Source organism: Herpailurus yagouaroundi, unplaced genomic scaffold, assembly GCF_014898765.1.
Source record: "Herpailurus yagouaroundi ecotype Mexico unplaced genomic scaffold, PumYag 197, whole genome shotgun sequence".
Classification (NCBI taxonomy): Eukaryota; Metazoa; Chordata; class Mammalia; order Carnivora; family Felidae; genus Herpailurus; species Herpailurus yagouaroundi.
The window spans coordinates 1,713,418-1,730,736 of NW_024412428.1; the positions used below are offsets into that span (position 1 = coordinate 1,713,418).

Consider the following 17,319-nt stretch of genomic DNA (forward strand, 5'->3'; position numbering starts at 1 on the left):
TATTCTGCTGCTTTAGGACAAAATGCTCTGAAAGTATCTGTTAAGTCCATCTGGTCCAGTGTGTCGTTCAAAGCCATTGTTTCCTTGATGATCTGCTTAGATGATCTGTCCATTGCTATAAGTGGGGTGTTGTAAGTCCCCTACTATTACTCTATGATTATCAGTGAGCTTAAGTTTGTTATTAATTGATTCATATATTTGGCTGCTTCCAAGTTTGGGGCATACATATTTACAACTGTTAGATATTCCTGTTGAGTAGATCTCTTTATTAGGATACAATGCCCTTCTTCATCTCTTATTACAGTCTTTGGTTTAAAATCTAGTTTGTCTGATAGAAGTATGGCTACTCCAGCTTTCTTTTGATGCCTATTAGCATGAAAAATGGTTCTCCATCCCCTCACTTTCAATCTGAAGCTGTCTTTGGGTCTAAAATGGATCTATTGTAAGCAGCATATTGATGGGTCTTGTTTCTTAAATCCATTCCGATACCCTACGTCTTTTGATTGGAGTATTTAGTCAATTTATATTCAGAGTAATTACTGATAGATATCAAGTTAGTGCCATTGTATTACCCGTAAAGTTGTGTTCCTGTAGATCATCTCTGTTCCTTTCTGGTCTTGGTTGCTTTTGGTCTCTCTTTCCTGCTCAAAGGGTCCCCTTTAATAATTCTTATAGAGCTGGTTTAGTGTTCACAAACTCTTTTAGTTTTTGTTTATCCTGGAAACTCTTTACCTCTCCTTCTATCCTGAATGACAGCCTTGTTAGAGTCAGTATTCTTGGCTGCATATTTTTCCCTGTAGCACGCTGTATATATCATTCCACCCCCTTCTGGCCTGCCACGTTTCTATGTGTCTGCTAAACCTAATGTGTCTACCCTTGTAGATTAAGGATCTTTGTGCCTTTCTCTATCTTTGTATTTTGCAAGTTTCACTATGATAGGTCTTGGTATTGACCTGTTTTGTTGATTTTCAGGGGAGTTCTCTGTGCCTCTTGGATTTGAATGCCTCTTCCTTCCCCAGACTAGGGAAGTTCTCAGTTGTAATTTGTGCAAATAAACCCTCTCCCCCTTTCTCCCTGCTCTTCTTCTGGGACTGCTAAGGTATGAATATTATTGCACTTCGTGGAACTGCTGAGTTCCCTAGGTATATATTCACCATCTAATACTTTTCTTCCCCTCTTCTTTTCAGCTTCATTATTTTCCATACTTTTATCTTCTATGTCACCCAGTTGTTCCTTTGCTTCTTGCACCTTCATTGTGATTCCATCCTGTTGGTTTTGCAACTCAGTTATAGCATTTTTTATTTTGGCCTGACTAGTTTTTAGGTCTTTTATCTCTGCAGCAAGGCTTTCTCTGGTGTCTTCTAGGCTTTTTTCAAGCCTATTGTTCTGAATTCTTGTTCAGATGTATTGCTTATATCTGTTTTGAGCAAATCCCTGGCTGTGGTTTCTTCTTGATCTTTCTATGTGGGGTGGGGGGTTCCTCCACCTTGTCATTTTCTCTAGGTTTCTGTCTTTGTGTGTTACGAAAGCTTGTTATGCTTCCTGCTCCTGAGAGTCTTGCTATGTTAAGAAGGGGTCATACACTGTCCAGGGCCTGGTGCTTCAGAAAGTATTCATGGTGTATGTGGTCTACACTTTGCTACTGTGATTTGGCTGCTCCTTCCCCAAGGTCAGTCCTCTGCAGAGCTCCTCCTTGCTTGCAGTGGGCAGTGTTTGGACTTTTAACTAGGTGTGCTTTGATTTCTTTGTTAAAATAAGCCTGCCAGGTTCTCTCCCTCAAATTATGCAGATTGTTCTCTTAATTCTCACACTGATTTCCTAGTGCTCAAAATGACTTGATGTTGATTTAGCTGTGTTCGAAGGAAGCCCAGGGTCCCCCTACTACTCTGCCATCCTAACTCCTCCAATCGATTTTGCATTTCCTATCCACTCCTCGTTAGTCTTTTGCTCTATGGCATTGGTCCCTACCACTATTTTCAAACTGCTTCTGTAGTGGCTCCCAAAGACCTACAAAATTTAGGGAGTCCTCTACTCTGTCGCTATCCAACTTGACCACTTTTAAGAAGTTTGATGTTAAACATGACTTCATTGTTGCTCGTTTCTTCCCTGGACTCCATTATCCTGCACTTTCTGGGCTTTTTCTTACTTTTCTTGTACTCTGCTCCTTCTCAATTTCGTTCTTGGCTTCTCAGTTTCAGCTTAACCTCTTAAATGCAACTGTTTTCCAAAACTCTGACCTTATCCTTCTTCACTCTACATTCTCCCCTTTAGGTCACATACTCTCATGACTTAATTATCCCCTGTATCAGGATGCTTCCTAATCCCAGCTACCTTCTTATCGCCAGACAGTTGCTTGCTACTCATATCTATCTCTACAGAGATGTCCCAATAGTTTGTAAAGGTCAACATTTCCAAGCTCAGAGTTAAGATCTTTTTCAACCCAGTCCTCCTCTGCATTCTCCTTCAAGTGAGGCCGGCCAACATTAAGGAAAGAGCAGGGCTGTAGAACTGGACGGACTGACTTGGAGTCGAATCATGGCTGCTATATTGACTGTATATCGATTTTACATTTAAAATGGGGATACTACTCCTTACCTTGCAGGTTGCTGCAAAGATGCAACCACGCAACATGTATGTTGAACATAACCAATCCTCAGTAGGAGCTAGTCTTCTGTCCTCTTAGATCAGTTAGTGCTACCATAATTCCTAGCTGGGCTGGCTGGAAAAAGGAGTGACCACTCCTGTCTCCTCTCCCCTCGCCTCTTCGATCCAGCTGGAAACCGGGTTCCTCAGAGCCTATTCCACAGCACGTCTTGACCGTATTTCCCACTTTGATTCGCAGCTGTAGACTGGACTACTGTAACAGTGTAACAAGCCACCTATCTCCAGTCTCTTCCCTTCTAGTTCAGCTTTCACACTGTGGACCGAGATAATTCTTGAGAACTGAAGCACAATTGTCTCTGACAGCCGTCCACTGGTTGCTCCCGGTGGTGAAGTGCAGTTCACGTTGGGGACTCCACCTCCGAGGTGTCTCTTCACATGTCGGCCACACAGGGACAGCAACGATGCTTTTACAGCGGTCTGTATTTTATAAAGTTTCTTTTCCCGAGGGACCGGTAATGACGGTCATTTAATGACTGTTGGTGCTAAATAGAGCAATATGCTTATTTGTTTTCCTATGCTGAATGAAATTGAATTTAAAGATAAATTTATGATGACTATCTAGTATTTCCTTTCCTGCTTGCTTTGTGAGTAGTTTTTCATCTGAGGTCCTGAGTAGGAGCCATGATACCTAGAAATCCATATTTTATATTTTATTTTATTTATTTTATTTTATTTTATTATTTTATTTTATTTATTTTATTTATTTTATTTTATTTATTTTCCCCCCATTTTGTCCATTTAAACTACCCTCAACTTCTCTGTAGAATTCCATGCTGCCTTCCTAATCCAGTTGCTCTATGATGATAAACTTTATCCAGGGGCGCCTGGGTGGCGCAGTCGGTTAAGAGTCCGACTTCAGCCAGGTCAAGATCTCACGGTCCGTGAGTTCGAGCCCCGCGTCGGGCTCTGGGCTGATGGCTCAGAGCCTGGAGCCTGTTTCCGATTCTGTGTCTCCCTCTCTCTCTGCCCCTCCCCCGTTCATGCTCTGTCTCTCTCTGTCCCAAAAATAAACAAACATTGAAAAAAAAATTAAAAAAAAAAAACAAAACCAAAACTTTATCCATACTGATTCGTGGCTAACAAGCAAATTTGCTAACACTTGCTTACAATGATGTTAGAATGACACAATTTCTATCTTTTTCAAACCACATGTTTTGAATATGTGAAACATTCCCAATATTCTTTAAACAGTTACATAGTATAGTTTTCTCCATAACTTTCTGTTACTTTTAACTTCTGCCACTTTAAGAAGTTGAATTCTGGAAGATTACTACCTGTTTTTCTGAACAGTAAGTGAAACTTCACTTATCTGGAAGTATACTTAGGCAACTTCAATCCTCTGGAATCCTCCAGCTTTCTTATGTAAGATGCAAACCCACGCGTAAGAAAAATCTTTTTCAGCATTTGAAACAATTGTTTTAAGGGCATATGATAAAATATGTACGAAACTTTCTCAGAATTTATAGTCTTGTATATTCGAAAGCAGTGCTGTCCAATTGAAATATAAAGGAGTTACGTAAGTAATTTAAAATTTTTGAGTAGCCACATTCAAAAAAATAAAAACAACAAAAAAAGACACATGAAAATGAATTAATATCCCATCACACTTCATCATGTATTTAATATAAAAATTCAGATGTTTTACGTTCCTTTCTCTTTTCTTCAAAATCCACTGTGGATTTTACATTTACAGAACAATCAATTCAGATTTACATTTCATTGGAAATACTTGATCTGCGTTCAGATTTCGTAAGATTTACAATTTAAAAGGGGCTCCCTATACCCAGGTAGCTTCAAACACATGTAAAAATTTCTGAATACCTAAAAGGAATATCAGGTTTTAAATTTAGATTTTACATTAATTAAAATGTAAAAACTTAAGTTTTTTTTGGCCACAAGCCAAATTTCAAGGGCCCAAAAGCTACATATGGCTACGGGCCACTTTACTGGAGAGTGCAAGTAACAGAGTCTGTATTTTATACCTAATTTTAACAAGCTTTGTTGCCTGTCTTCCTGGTACATGGAGATTGGAAGAAAAACTAGATGACTAGAACTGACATAAAGATCTCACTGACACCAGTGATAGGAAACTAGCGATGCCTTTTTTAATTAAAAAAGTTTTTTTTATTATTTATTTTTGAGAGAGAGAGAGAGACAGAGCACCAGCAGGGGAGGGGCAGAGAGAGAAGGAGACCTCCATGAGTCTTATCTTTTTCCAGTTGTACTGAGATATAATCGACATACCTCCCTGTGTACAATGATTTGACTTAGAGATGTTCTGAAATGATTACTGCAGTAAGTTAACATCCATCATCTCATACACATGCAAAAAAAAAAAAAAAGGCAAAAAAAAAAATCTTTTCTCCTTGTTATGGTAGCTCCGAGGATTCACTCTCTTAACCACTTTCCTATGTAAACCCTATGGCTGTCGTGATGCACGTTACACCCCCAGCACTGACTCATCTTCTAGCTCCAAGTTTGTACCTTTTGACCACTTTCCTTCAATTCCCAACCTCGCCTCTGGTAACCACAAATCTGATCTCTTTCTAGGAGTTTGATTTTTTGTTGGATTCTACATAGAAGATCATACATTTCGTCTTTCCATGACACACACCTACTTTTAAGATAGGTCCTCATAAAGCAGCCTCTTACCTCCCATTATTTCAGTTGTTCCTGTTTTGAAACTTTTCTGTGTGTTTTGTAAAGTACACCTAACCACACGACAATTCAAAGTTATCTGTTCTAGTGTGAGGGTGTATTTTCTGTGTGTTTTAGCACACTTCAAGAACTATATACCAACATACTGGTCTGAAATATTGGGGGTATTGAGGGTAGTTATGCTGAGTCCATTCCTTTCTAGATATTCCAGAATTTAATTCCTATAGTTGTATACTGGGTTCTGTTTCCTCAAATAAAATGTAGCAAAAAAACCAACCAACCAAACAAACAAAAAACCAAAAACTTAACCAATGCAGATTAATCAAGGCTCCCTACTGCCCCTGCAGAACTCCGGGATAGATATTCCCAGCGAGCTCCTGGCCAGTCTCAAGCTTGCTTGCATATTCCTGCTCTCAGCAGTTGAGCTCAGTATCTGCTCTAATTTTTGTGTGTTTCCAAACCAATTACGCTCATTGCACTTGTTACCGTAATTATTTAATTCAATACTTCTGTGAAGTAATGTGGTTTTCTGGAAACACCAGGAAGCTGAAGGTAGAAGTTAACTACTTGGGGACACTAGGACATTGGTCTCCTTTTTTTGCGTGAGGTGAGAATGTAGGTTCAAAGACAACTGAATTTGGTGAAAGAAACCAGAAGAGCCTGAAATGGATGCACCAAGCACAGAAGACGGTTTATGTGAGTTTTCTTTTTGTTTTTGAAAGCGATATAAACTCCAAATATAAAAGCGTAACATTTAGTGTCTTATGTTTGGCAACACCCTGAAATGAGTGGGCCACTGTCACCGGGAGCTGCCAGGCCCCTCAGAAAACGCCATGTCAAGGAAGCCGCGAGGGGACAGCCTGCATCGATTCCTGTCCTGGTGGCTAGCTTGTTTAATTGAGTTCATGGGCCTTGACTACATGCACAAAGGGGTGTGCGTGAAGTCACTTCCAATAATGCAAATGCTGTATCAATGAAAAAGGAGTCTGAAAAGAGTTGCTGCAATAAAAAAGTGAGAGGAATACTTCAGAGCTGTGCTATAAAGGGACACTACTAAAAAAAAGTTGCTTCTGATTAGCTAGGGTATGTCTGTGGGGAAAATCACCAAATCTTGAAGGATTCTACATTGAGTGCTTCATACCTGTCTTCACATTTTTTCTGCCCTTTAAAGAAAACAAAGTGGCAACTGCAGGTGATAAATGATGAGACTGTGTAGCAAGAATCCAACCAGTGGCTCCACTCTAAAGAAAAGGCCTTGGTTCCGAAATGGATACAAAAAGAAATAAAGAAAAATGTTAAAAAAAAAAAAAGGATGTGTATTTACTTAAGTTAATTAAAAAGTCTGTTACGTAAGTATCTTTATCTTTCAAAATGATTCCCCACTGGACAGACTTTTTAAGGCAGTGGAACAATTACCGATGGCGGCCACACTGGGTAAGATGGGTTGTGCTACACTTTCCAACACTGAGAATTTCACCTGTTTACTCACACAGATGTTCATGTCGCTGACCTTAGTCTCCGCCGTATGCTAACATTCATGCACTCTTTATATCCTCTTCCGGATTTCCACATATGTTAAATACTTACGAGCCTATTTTCTGTTTTATGTTTATTCTCTGATTAGAACTTTTGCTATGTCCTTCGCTTCTAGTCTTTGAGACAGTTTCTTATACAGAGAACCAAATATCTTAGTAATTAAATTTGCAAAGCCTGTGGTATGGAACCTTGTCAAAGGGGTTACTGACGTATAGTTTGTATGATAATAAAACACATACAGTTCGATGGGTTTTGACACATTTACATGCCCATGTCACTACCATCCTCCCCAAGATCTGAACTATTTCTAGCACTTCAGGAGGCTCCCTCATGGAAACTGCAGTCAACTCCTCACTCCCTCTCAGCCCCAGGCTGCCAGTGGTCCGCTTTCTGTTAGTGTAGATACGCTCCTTTTTTAGAGTTTCGTATCTGAGGAATCACCCACTCTGTGTACTGTCTGTTGCACCTTGATTCATCCATGTTGTTGTGTTTATCAGTAACTTTTCCTTTATATCGCTGAGTAGTATTTTATTGTATGAATACAATTTGTTTATCTAGTCACTTGACGAACACTTAGGTTCTGTTTCCAGTTTGGGGCTATTATGAATAAAGCTGTTACGAACATTCATACACAGGTCTTTGGGTGAACATGTTTTCTTCCTTTGACTAAATACATGGGAGTAGAATTGCCAAGTAGAGTTAAGAAACTGTCAATTTTGTTTTCCAAAATGTGTGTTTCTTTTACATTCCTACATGTAAAAGAGTCCATTTGCTTCAGGTCTTAAAGGCTTTTTTAAAAAAAAAGTCATAGTCATTTATGTATGTATGCATTACCAATCATAGTTCAAAGAAGTCAGTATGTACAAAGCACTGTGTTATCTATTTACTATGTTGTGTTTTTTTCTCCACAAAACACTCCAATAGATAAAAAACATTTAACTCGGGGCGCCTGGGTGGCTCAGTAGGTAAAGCTTCCGACTTCGGCTCAGGTCACGATCTCACGGTTCGTGGGTTTGAGGCCCGTGTCGGGCTCCGTGCTGACAGCTCAGAGCCTGGAGCCTGCTTCTGACTCTGTGTCTCCCCCTCTCTCTGCCCCTCCCATGCTCATGCTCTGTCTCTCTCCTTCTCTCAATAATAAATAAATGTTAAAACAGTTTAGAAAAATAACAACATTTAACTCTGTCACATACTCAACAGTTTATGCACAGTGAGGTTTTTTTTAATACTACCATCAACATTCTTGGAATGAAGTAAAATTTACTGGTCACATGTCCTAGAGTTGTCTTGGAAACATATTTTCACCTAAACATATTTCCAGCCTTTCAAATATTAGCCTTAGCAAATTCCTGGAAAACCTGCACCCATTTATACCTATTGTAGCTTTTTCATTTTTCTATCATTTCTATTATCGTTTTATACATTATATATGTTAGCGTTATCATTATCATAAAACAGAACCCTACAAAACGTAGATGCTTAAGTCCATTTCTCCCACAGGCATCCTATACTCTGTTCCTCAACAGTTTCCCTCAAGGCTGCACTACGGAAAATTTAACACTTCCAAATGTACAAATGATTTCTTGACATTTCATATGTAAGCAGTGGATATAATTTCTATTTTTATGGAAATGTAAAATCACACAAACACCCAAGTGTTTTATGATAAGCCAAAAATAAGTAGCATCTACTTACCTTAAAAAATTCCTTTTTCTCAACCATCTCATTACCATCTGCATCCAGCATTTTAAAAGCAACATGAAACCCAGTATGGGGTTCTGTAATTAAGTGAAAAGCGAACAGTTACTTAAATGTCGGTGAAATGCAAATTATATTTGCCGATCCGTCGGTCTTCGAATTTGAAAAAAAAAAGCTTCCGGAAACTATTATGCAAGTGCCTCAACAGAGAAAAAACGACCTCTTCTTATAACAATTTTCAGAGGCTGGTCTACTTCCGAAGACGTGCTGTTCTGCTGCTAAATGCTCTGCTTCTCAAGGCAAAATCCATTTGAGAACTTAATTTATGTCTTTAACCCTACCAGGGGTTTCCTCTATTCTCATGACAGCTCGGCTATTTTCGTACAGATCATTACTCTTGATTTCCTTTCCTCGGAGTAGGGTTGTTGTTTTTTAGGTTTATTTATTTTGAGAGCGAGAGGGCGAGAGCGAGTGAGCAGGGGAGGGGCAGAGACAGAGTGACAGAAAGAATCCCAAGCAGGCTCCATGTTCCGTGTGGAGCCCGACACGAGGCTCGATCTCCTGACTGCCAGACCTCGACCGGAGCCAATATCAAGACTCAGACGCTTAACCAACCGTCGCCCCTCTCAGAGTAGGGTTTTTAAAAAGCTTTTTATTTCGAGGGGTGCCTGGGTGGCTCAGCTGGCTAGGTCTCTGACTTCAGCTCAAGTGATGATCTCCCTGTTGGTGGGTTCGAGCCCCCCGTCGGGCTCTGTGCTGACAGCTCAGGGCCTGGAACCGGCTTCGGATTCTGTGTCTGCCTCTCTCTCTGCCCCTCCCCTGCTTGCTCTCTCTCTCTCTCAAAAATAAATAAATAGGAAAAAAAACAAACTTTATTTTTAAATAATTTTAGCCCTAAGAAATGTTGTAAAGATAGCATAGTGAGTTCTCATACTCTTCACCCAGCTTCCTCTATTTTTAACATCTTATATAACCACAGTATCGTCGTCAAAACTAAGAAATTAACACTGGTAGTAGTATTTTCAACTGAACTACAGACTTTATTTGGATTTCATGTTTTTCCATCAATGCTATTTTTCTATTTTACGATCATATATAAGAAGTCACGTTGGGGGCACTTGGGTGGCTCAGTTGGTTAAGTGTCTGACTTCGGCTCAGGTCATGATCTCACGGCTCCTGAGTTTGAGCTCATGAGTCCAGCTCTGTGCTGACAGCTAGGAGCTTGGAGCCTGCTTCAGATTCTGTTTCTTCCTCTCTCTCTCTCTGCCCCTCCCCTGTTCTCTCTCTCTCTCTCAAAAATAAATAAACATTAAAAAAAATTGAAAGAAATCATGTTGCATTTAGTTGTTATGTCTCCTTACTCTGCTCCAAGTTGTGAAAGTTTCTCACTCATTCCTCGATTTTCATGACCAGTCTGAAGAGTACTGATCAGGAAGTTTGAAGAGTATCCAATGAGGGGTTTTAAATATGCGAAGGTTAAGTCTCATTCTTCTGTTCAACAAGTCTTTTAAGGAGACAAAGTTATGGGGAGCCATAGTACAAGGGAGGTAGAAGGGATAATCTAATCCAACAGTATCATTTTGTTGACACAGAAACTAAGATAGCAATGAAAAAAGACATAAATGCCAAACTTCCAAAACACTGTTTGGCAAGAACAGAGAATTCCACATGATCACAGAGACAAACTGTGGGATACTTACTAGTGAGGATGGTAAGCAAGAAAAGATACTCGGTATATGATATCAGTCCTGAAAGAGAGAAAATAAAAACATCAGGAAATAAGTTTTAGATGGTTTAGAAGTAATCACATATAGGTACTATATGGAAACCTCACTGAATTAAAAACACACACATTTTTACTTTAATTTACCTCTCTTTGATACAGTGGAAAACTTCTACAATAGAGAGTTAAGTACAGTACTAATACTTAAAAAAAGATACTGTGTTTTTTCATCAGGTTACGATTACCAGTAAAAGGAGGGACGGATGTTGGCTAGCAAATAATAGGCATCCACTACAGGTTTGAATTCCATGGCACTTTATGCGATTCGCACTCAAATTTCACCATTCACAGTATCTCAAGTGAAGCAAATTTGAAAATTCGGGAGAGTAACGGAGATCTTGATATACCAAAGGCCAAACTATATTATTTAAAATAAGAAAATTAAATCTTTGCAGCAGTAACTTGATCTTCCTTCGGGAAACCGTTCCTTCTCCATTCTCAACATGCAGGCCAGGCGTAGGACGACCCATTCTCACCCCTCAAGGTGGATGCCGACTGGCTCAGCCAATCACTGTCCTCTCACAGAATCGGCGCAGAGATGGGCAAGAAGCCGAGCCAAGCTAAGGAGCAGGCTGCACGTGTCTGGCTGCAGGGACTCGCGATGGGCCTTGACCTAGGCTGGGTCACTCAGAGTGGCATTTCTGATGAGAATGCTGAACCCTTCACTTCATTTTTTCCCCTCCGCCAGCCCTCCTGGGCTTTGATGATGTGAGAATGTTTCACTTAGGAATGTGAGGCAGTGGCAAGAGGGCCTGGAACTGCCAGACAGCCGGTGTTTAGGGCCTGAGAATGCAGCCAATCCTAATTGGCAGGTATGAAAGATGGATGCTGGTGATGTCTGAGCCCTGGATTAAGTTGAACTTGAAGCTAGCTCTGTGTCTGGCCACTAGCTCCACGTCTGTCCTTTCTTGCTCAAATAGATAGTGTCTGGTTTTATGTGCCTGCAGTGAAAAGAAGAGCAATAGATACAGAAAATGTGTCTTGTAAATCATGGCCTCCTGATAAGCCAAAAAAATTTTCCTTCCGGATCATAAATTTGATATAATAGTGAAATACACACTTAAAAAAACTTTATCATGGAAAACTTCAATCACACACAAAAGTAGAGAGAATATAATGATATAATGAATATAATGAATATAATGAATATATTACACATATATCAGCTTCAGTAATTATCAACTCATGACAGATCTTGGTTTATCTATACCTCTTTCCATTCCTTTCTCCCACTTCCCACTGGATTATTTTGAAACAAATCTCATATATTATTTCATAGTAGAAAATCCAAGCTGTATCTCTAGAAGCACGGCTCCCTCCCTCCAAATAATTACCAATAATCCCTCAATATCATCAGATTCATACCACTTTTACAAACGTCCCTGTATCAGGAAAATAATTCTTCAAGTGTTCTCAAATCAGGATTCAAGGAAGGTCCTTGCATTGTACTTGGTCAACAGGACTCAGGTCACTTTTTTTTTTTTTTTTTTTTTATTGTGGCAAAATACCCATAACAGAATTTGCCATTTTAGCCATTTTTAAATGCACAGGGTAGTGGCATTAAGTAAATTCACACTGTTTTGCAATGATTATCAAAACTTTTTTTATCACCACAAACTGAAACCCCATACCCATGAAACACTAACTCCATTCATTCTGCCTCCAGCCCCTATATCTCTACCCTATTTGCTGTCTCTATGAATTCGCCTACTCTAGGGACCTCATATAGATGGAATCATACAATATTTGTCCTTTTGTGCCTGGCTCACTTAGCATCATGTCTTCAAGGTTCATCCACATGGTAGCACGTGTCAGAATTCCATTCCTGTTTAAGGTTGAATAATACTCCACTACATGCATAGGCCACATTTTGTTTATCCATCCGTTGATGGACGTCTGGGTTGTTTCCACTCTTTGGCTATTGTGGTTAATGCTGCTACAGACATTGGTGTACAAATATCTGTTTGAATCTCTGCTTTTAATTCTTTTGGGTACGTACCCAGAGGGGAATTGTTGGATCATGTGGTCATTCTCTATGTTTAATTTGAGGAATACCCATGCTTTTTTCAAAAGCGGTGGCACCATTTTCCATTCCCACCAACAGTGTGGAGAGGTTACCTTTTCTCCACATCCTTGCCAACACTTGTTAATTGTTTTCTTGATAATAATGGTATTTATGATGTGCTGTCTCATTATGGTTTTGATGTGCATTTCCCTAATGGCTGGTGATGTGGAGCATCTTTTCATGTGGGAATTAGTCAATCATGTATCTTCTTCAAAGAAATGTCTATTCCAGTCTTTCCCTTTCAATTGGGTTCTTTGGTTTTTTTTGTTGTCGTTGAGTTACAGGAGTTCTTTATATATACTGGATTTTAACCCCTATATATGATTTGCAAAATTTTCTCCCATTCTGTGGGTTGTCTTTTCACTCTCTTTTCTGTGTACTTTGATTCACAAAAGTTTAACATTTTTCTTTTGTTCCCTGTGCTATAAATCTCTTTAAAAAAAAAAAAATCTATCACCCCCTCTCTTTCAACTTAGTTGTTAAAGATGCCTGGTCGTCAGTCCTGTAAAGTTTCTTATCGTCTAGAATTTTGCTGACTGCATCTTCTTGGTGTCATTTCAAATGTTCCTCTGACTTCTATATTTTCTACACACTAGTCCTTGGATCCAGAAGTGTGCTGAGATTCAAGTTGGATTTTTGGCAAGAATTCGTAATAGATGGTACTGTATACTTCCATCAAGGAGGCCGGAATAAAAATGTTTATAAAAATGCTATATACTACTAAGAGACCGTGATAGTAAAAGTTACCGACTTTGGAAGTAGGTGAAATCATTTGCAGAGATGTCAGAGGTGATCAGAGATGTCACAGAGGAAGTAATTCTAAAAATGGTCTTCAAAGGATGGATGAAAATTTAATTAAGTGGGGTGGGATGACAGATAAGGCTGAATATGAAAACTAAATATGAAAATTAAAAAGTCAGTGATGGTCCGAAATAACATCCATGTGGAAGAAGCAATGGGAACTAAGGCCTATGGTAGCCTAGACACAGGAATGAACTCCCGCAGAGGGTGATGGCAGTGATCCTAACGGCTCCCAATCAGATGGCGCACAGACTTGGGGCCCAAGTTCAGAGCAAGGCAGGTAAGGACTTTCTATCCAGGTAATTCAATGGTTTAGCTACAAGTAACTTCAGGCATATATTTTAAATTTAAATGATAATATTAAAGTAATATTTTTAATGACTTATATTTCTGTGCATTACCAACTTTTTGGTTGTTTTTATTTTGGAGCCAGTGTACTTCTTTTTAACAAAAAAGCTCACAGTGAGTTTTCAGATATTTTTCCTTAAAAACGTTCAGTGTTTATATGGAGAGAGAAAGAAATGTGTTTTGTCATATCTTGTACCCGAGAGAAGTGCTCTGGTGTCAGTTGAAGGATCAAAGTATTTCATCCCTTGGCAGCCTCAGTAAAGTGGAGAGTGGCTTTTTTTCCCCCTCCAATTTTCAAAGGACTATGGTAATGTGAAAAAATGGCCCAAATGCTAGACTGACGTGGGCTTAGTGCCAAGAGGAGGCCTCACTCCTCTCTTCTTTCCACACAGGTACACGTCCTCTAAATGGGGACTTTGTGAGAAAGAAAATTCCAGTGTCTTTCTTTGACATGCTGACTTGAATAAAAAGCTTGAATAAAGAGTTGAGACAGAATAAAACAGCACCTACACTCTCAAGTACATCATAAACAATATAGTTCTACAATTAAAATTAAAAAAAATATAATTCTACAATAGCATTCTCAATATCTGCCCTCTGAAAACGCTTTTAAAGGAAACTGACACTTTGGAATACAGGAAAAACAATACATATCTCTTACATTTAATTGTAAAGTAAATGGCAATGTTTTAAAAGTACATGCCAAATAGGAAAGTATTTTAAATAACTATATTTAAAAATTCGTTAATGAATCCTTAAGGAAGGGCCACAAGAAAAGAGGATTAAATTCTGTTAATGACTATGCTTCTCTAAAAATATTTTAAATTTGGAACCATTCTAAAAAATGACTTGCTACTGAATGCAATTTTGAGAACTCTGTTTCCCAAAGCGAGATTAATACATCTATCATAAGAACATGTTTATATACCTTACAATGAATTTAATTCATATTCAGTACATCTTTAAGGACTGTATTATATCAAGAATTTTGCTCAGTTTAAAAAAAATTAATATTTACTTATTTATTTAAATGTTTATTTACCCTTGAGAGAGAGAGACAGAGGGAGACCCAGAATCCGAAGCAGGCTCCAGGCTCCGAGCTGTCAGCACAGAGCCCGACGCGGGGCTCGAACCCACAAGCTGTGAGATCATGACCTGAGCTGAAGTCGGATGCTTACCGACTGAGCCACCCAGGCGCCCCCAGAATTCTGCTCAGTTTACAAGAACGCATACGAGCCGCACGCTGCGGGAGTCCCTGAGGAGTAGCAGCCGTGGCTGTGCACTGCCCTTTGGCCTTGGGCCTCAATGAGGGCCACAAGGTGACTAAGGACGGGAGCAAGTTGAGGCACAGCCGCGGCCACGGGCGCCTCAGCAAGCACACCAGGCTCGCGCAGGACGTGATGTGAGAGGTGTGCAGCTTTGTCCATCGAGCGGTGGTGTGCCATGGGGCTGCTCCAGGTCTCCGAGGACAAGTGCGTCCTCAAGTTCACCAAGAACAGGGTGGGGACACACGTCTGTGCCGAGAGGAAGACATGAGGGAAGCGGCAGCCAAGGACTGAACCTCTCCTCTCTGGAGGTAATAAAACCTTTTTGGAACTTGCAAAAAAAAGCACGATAACTCGTACTTTTCTTTATAGTAATGAATGGTGGATAAGTTATTTTCTGATTTCAAAGGTATACTATTTTTTGCTAGTTATCATATGGTGTAATTTTCGATATGTATTTTATGTGGTAAAATGGAATATTTAAAATTGTTCTCAGTGTAGCTAAATTTTACATTCTTTTCAAGTGACTTCATTAATATCAACAAAGAAATAAAAAAAATCAACAAAGCATATGTGAAAAAAGTGTACCTGTTGAATCTCTCCTCTATTATAATATTCATATTAGTGTTTTTTTAAAATTTTTTTTACATTTATTTATTTTTGAGAAACAGTGAGACAAAGCGTGAGCGGGGGAGGGGCAGAGAGAGAGAGGGAGACACAGAATCCAAGGGAGGCTCCAGGCTCCGAGCTGTCGGCACAGAGCCGGACGCGGGGCTCGAACCCGCTAACCGTGAGATTGTGACCTGAGCCGAAGTCGGACGCTCAACCGACGGAGCCACCCAGGCGCCCCGTATCAGTGTTTTTTCTTTAAGTTGAAAATGCACATTTCAATTCGTGTATTTCAGAGAAAAACAAAAAACTGCTGTTAAGACCCTCTCCAAGATTTTTTTCTTGGTCTGCTTCCTGTAACTTCTTCTCTAGCCGCAGAAGGGAGGAGGAAGTAGATAAATACCCAGCAGGCGACATCAGGAAGACTGTGTTTGACTCCATCTGCAGGGTGGGAGCGGCATCGAGAGAAAGGGTTCCAAGAGATTTGCTGGGTTTCGACGGGGTGGGTGAAAAGCAGTCCTACCAAACGACACTAGAAATAAAGGTGCGGGTTTAGGGGAAGATGATGAGTTGGGTCTGGAATACGGGAAGTTCCAGGGAACTGAGAGATGTGCGAGCAGGCATCGGGCAGCAGGCTGAGATACCAAAGTCTGGCGCTCAGGAGAGCGGCCTGGGCCGGAGACGGGGACACGGCCGGGGATCTGGGATCTGAGAGTCCCAGCGGCACACAGGGACGCCAAACCAAGGGGAGCAGGAGAACCGTAAGTGCACAGATCCTAGGGAGCACCGGTGTTGCGTGGCCAGGAGGAGGCGGAGAAACCGACGACAGAGAGGTCCCAAGAGAACTGGGATCACGGGGTTTCAAAGAATCCAAGAGAACTCGTGGCACGTGGATTTGCCTAAAAAAAGAGATCTTTCCGGCCTCGACCTCAAGGCACGGTGGAGAAGCCGTACGGACGTTATTCCCACCGTAACTGTGGAAGCAGAGACCGTTGCCTTCATCTTACAGATGCAGCAGACACTAAAGAAACGTACGAGCTCCAAGGGTACACAGGAGTGGTGAGGCTCCGGACCCCTTCCGTCCCCAGGGCTGGGCGCCCTCTTGCCAGCTCCAGAGTCGTGCAGCAGACGTGCTGCTGGAGGGACGGAGGACGCGAAGGGTCGGGCCTGACCTCGCGGTCAGAGTGGAACGCGGGCCGGCACAGGAAAGCCCACGCTAAGGGAGGCCAGCATTTGCAGGAACGGGGAGCTCGCGGCTCTCACTCTGCCCTTTCGCACGCAACGCTGCCGCGCATCTCCCTGGTGGCTGCTTACCCTTCTTGCCATCATTCAGTCATACTCTGAGTCCCGATCTCCCTACCGGTCCTTCATTAACGAAGGCTGTGCTTTCATACGCTCCGGGGTCAATGGCAGGAAGTTAGGTTTCATTCCCCTCCTGCGGCTGCCCAGTGCAGATTATTTATTCCTTCTTGCTGACTTTGAAATGAATGCCATCGATATTGTCTATCCTTGCAGTCACTTATTCCTCTGGTTCCTCCTAAGCTCTCTCTCTCTCTCTTTCTGTCTCCTTTCCCCTACTTCTCACACTATTATCCTCGTGCACTTTACCTAAAGGAAAAATATCAACCTTTCTGCTACGGACTTCCGTTTTGCTTTTCTGACAGTCCATCACGAAGGGCCTTCTCCCCAGCCATCTAGAAATACTGGCTTTTAATGCTTTTAGAAATCTTGGAAATGTACGATGCCCCTATTCTTTCTGGGAATATAAATAGTTCTCCAGCTATGTAAGGAACAGGGAGAACTACCCAACAGGAAAATGTGTGAGTAGGCTGATGAATTTATCTCCCTTGACAGTTTTATATATATATATATATATATATATATATATATATATA

The 17,319-nt window shown here is 40.7% G+C and overlaps 1 protein-coding gene across 2 annotated transcripts in view; it reads right to left on the minus strand.

Annotated features, from left to right (window-relative positions):
* The window catches only part of MICU2 (mitochondrial calcium uptake 2), a 142,795-nt gene that overhangs the window by 53,936 nt on the left and 71,540 nt on the right, over nt 1-17,319 (minus strand). For both annotated transcript variants that reach the window (XM_040448014.1, XM_040448015.1), the window contains exons 5-6: nt 10,254-10,301; nt 8,551-8,633 (exon numbers count right to left, since the gene is read on the minus strand). In XM_040448014.1, the coding sequence (XP_040303948.1) occupies nt 8,551-8,633; nt 10,254-10,301 (131 nt within the window). The remainder of the gene's footprint in view (nt 1-8,550; nt 8,634-10,253; nt 10,302-17,319) is intronic.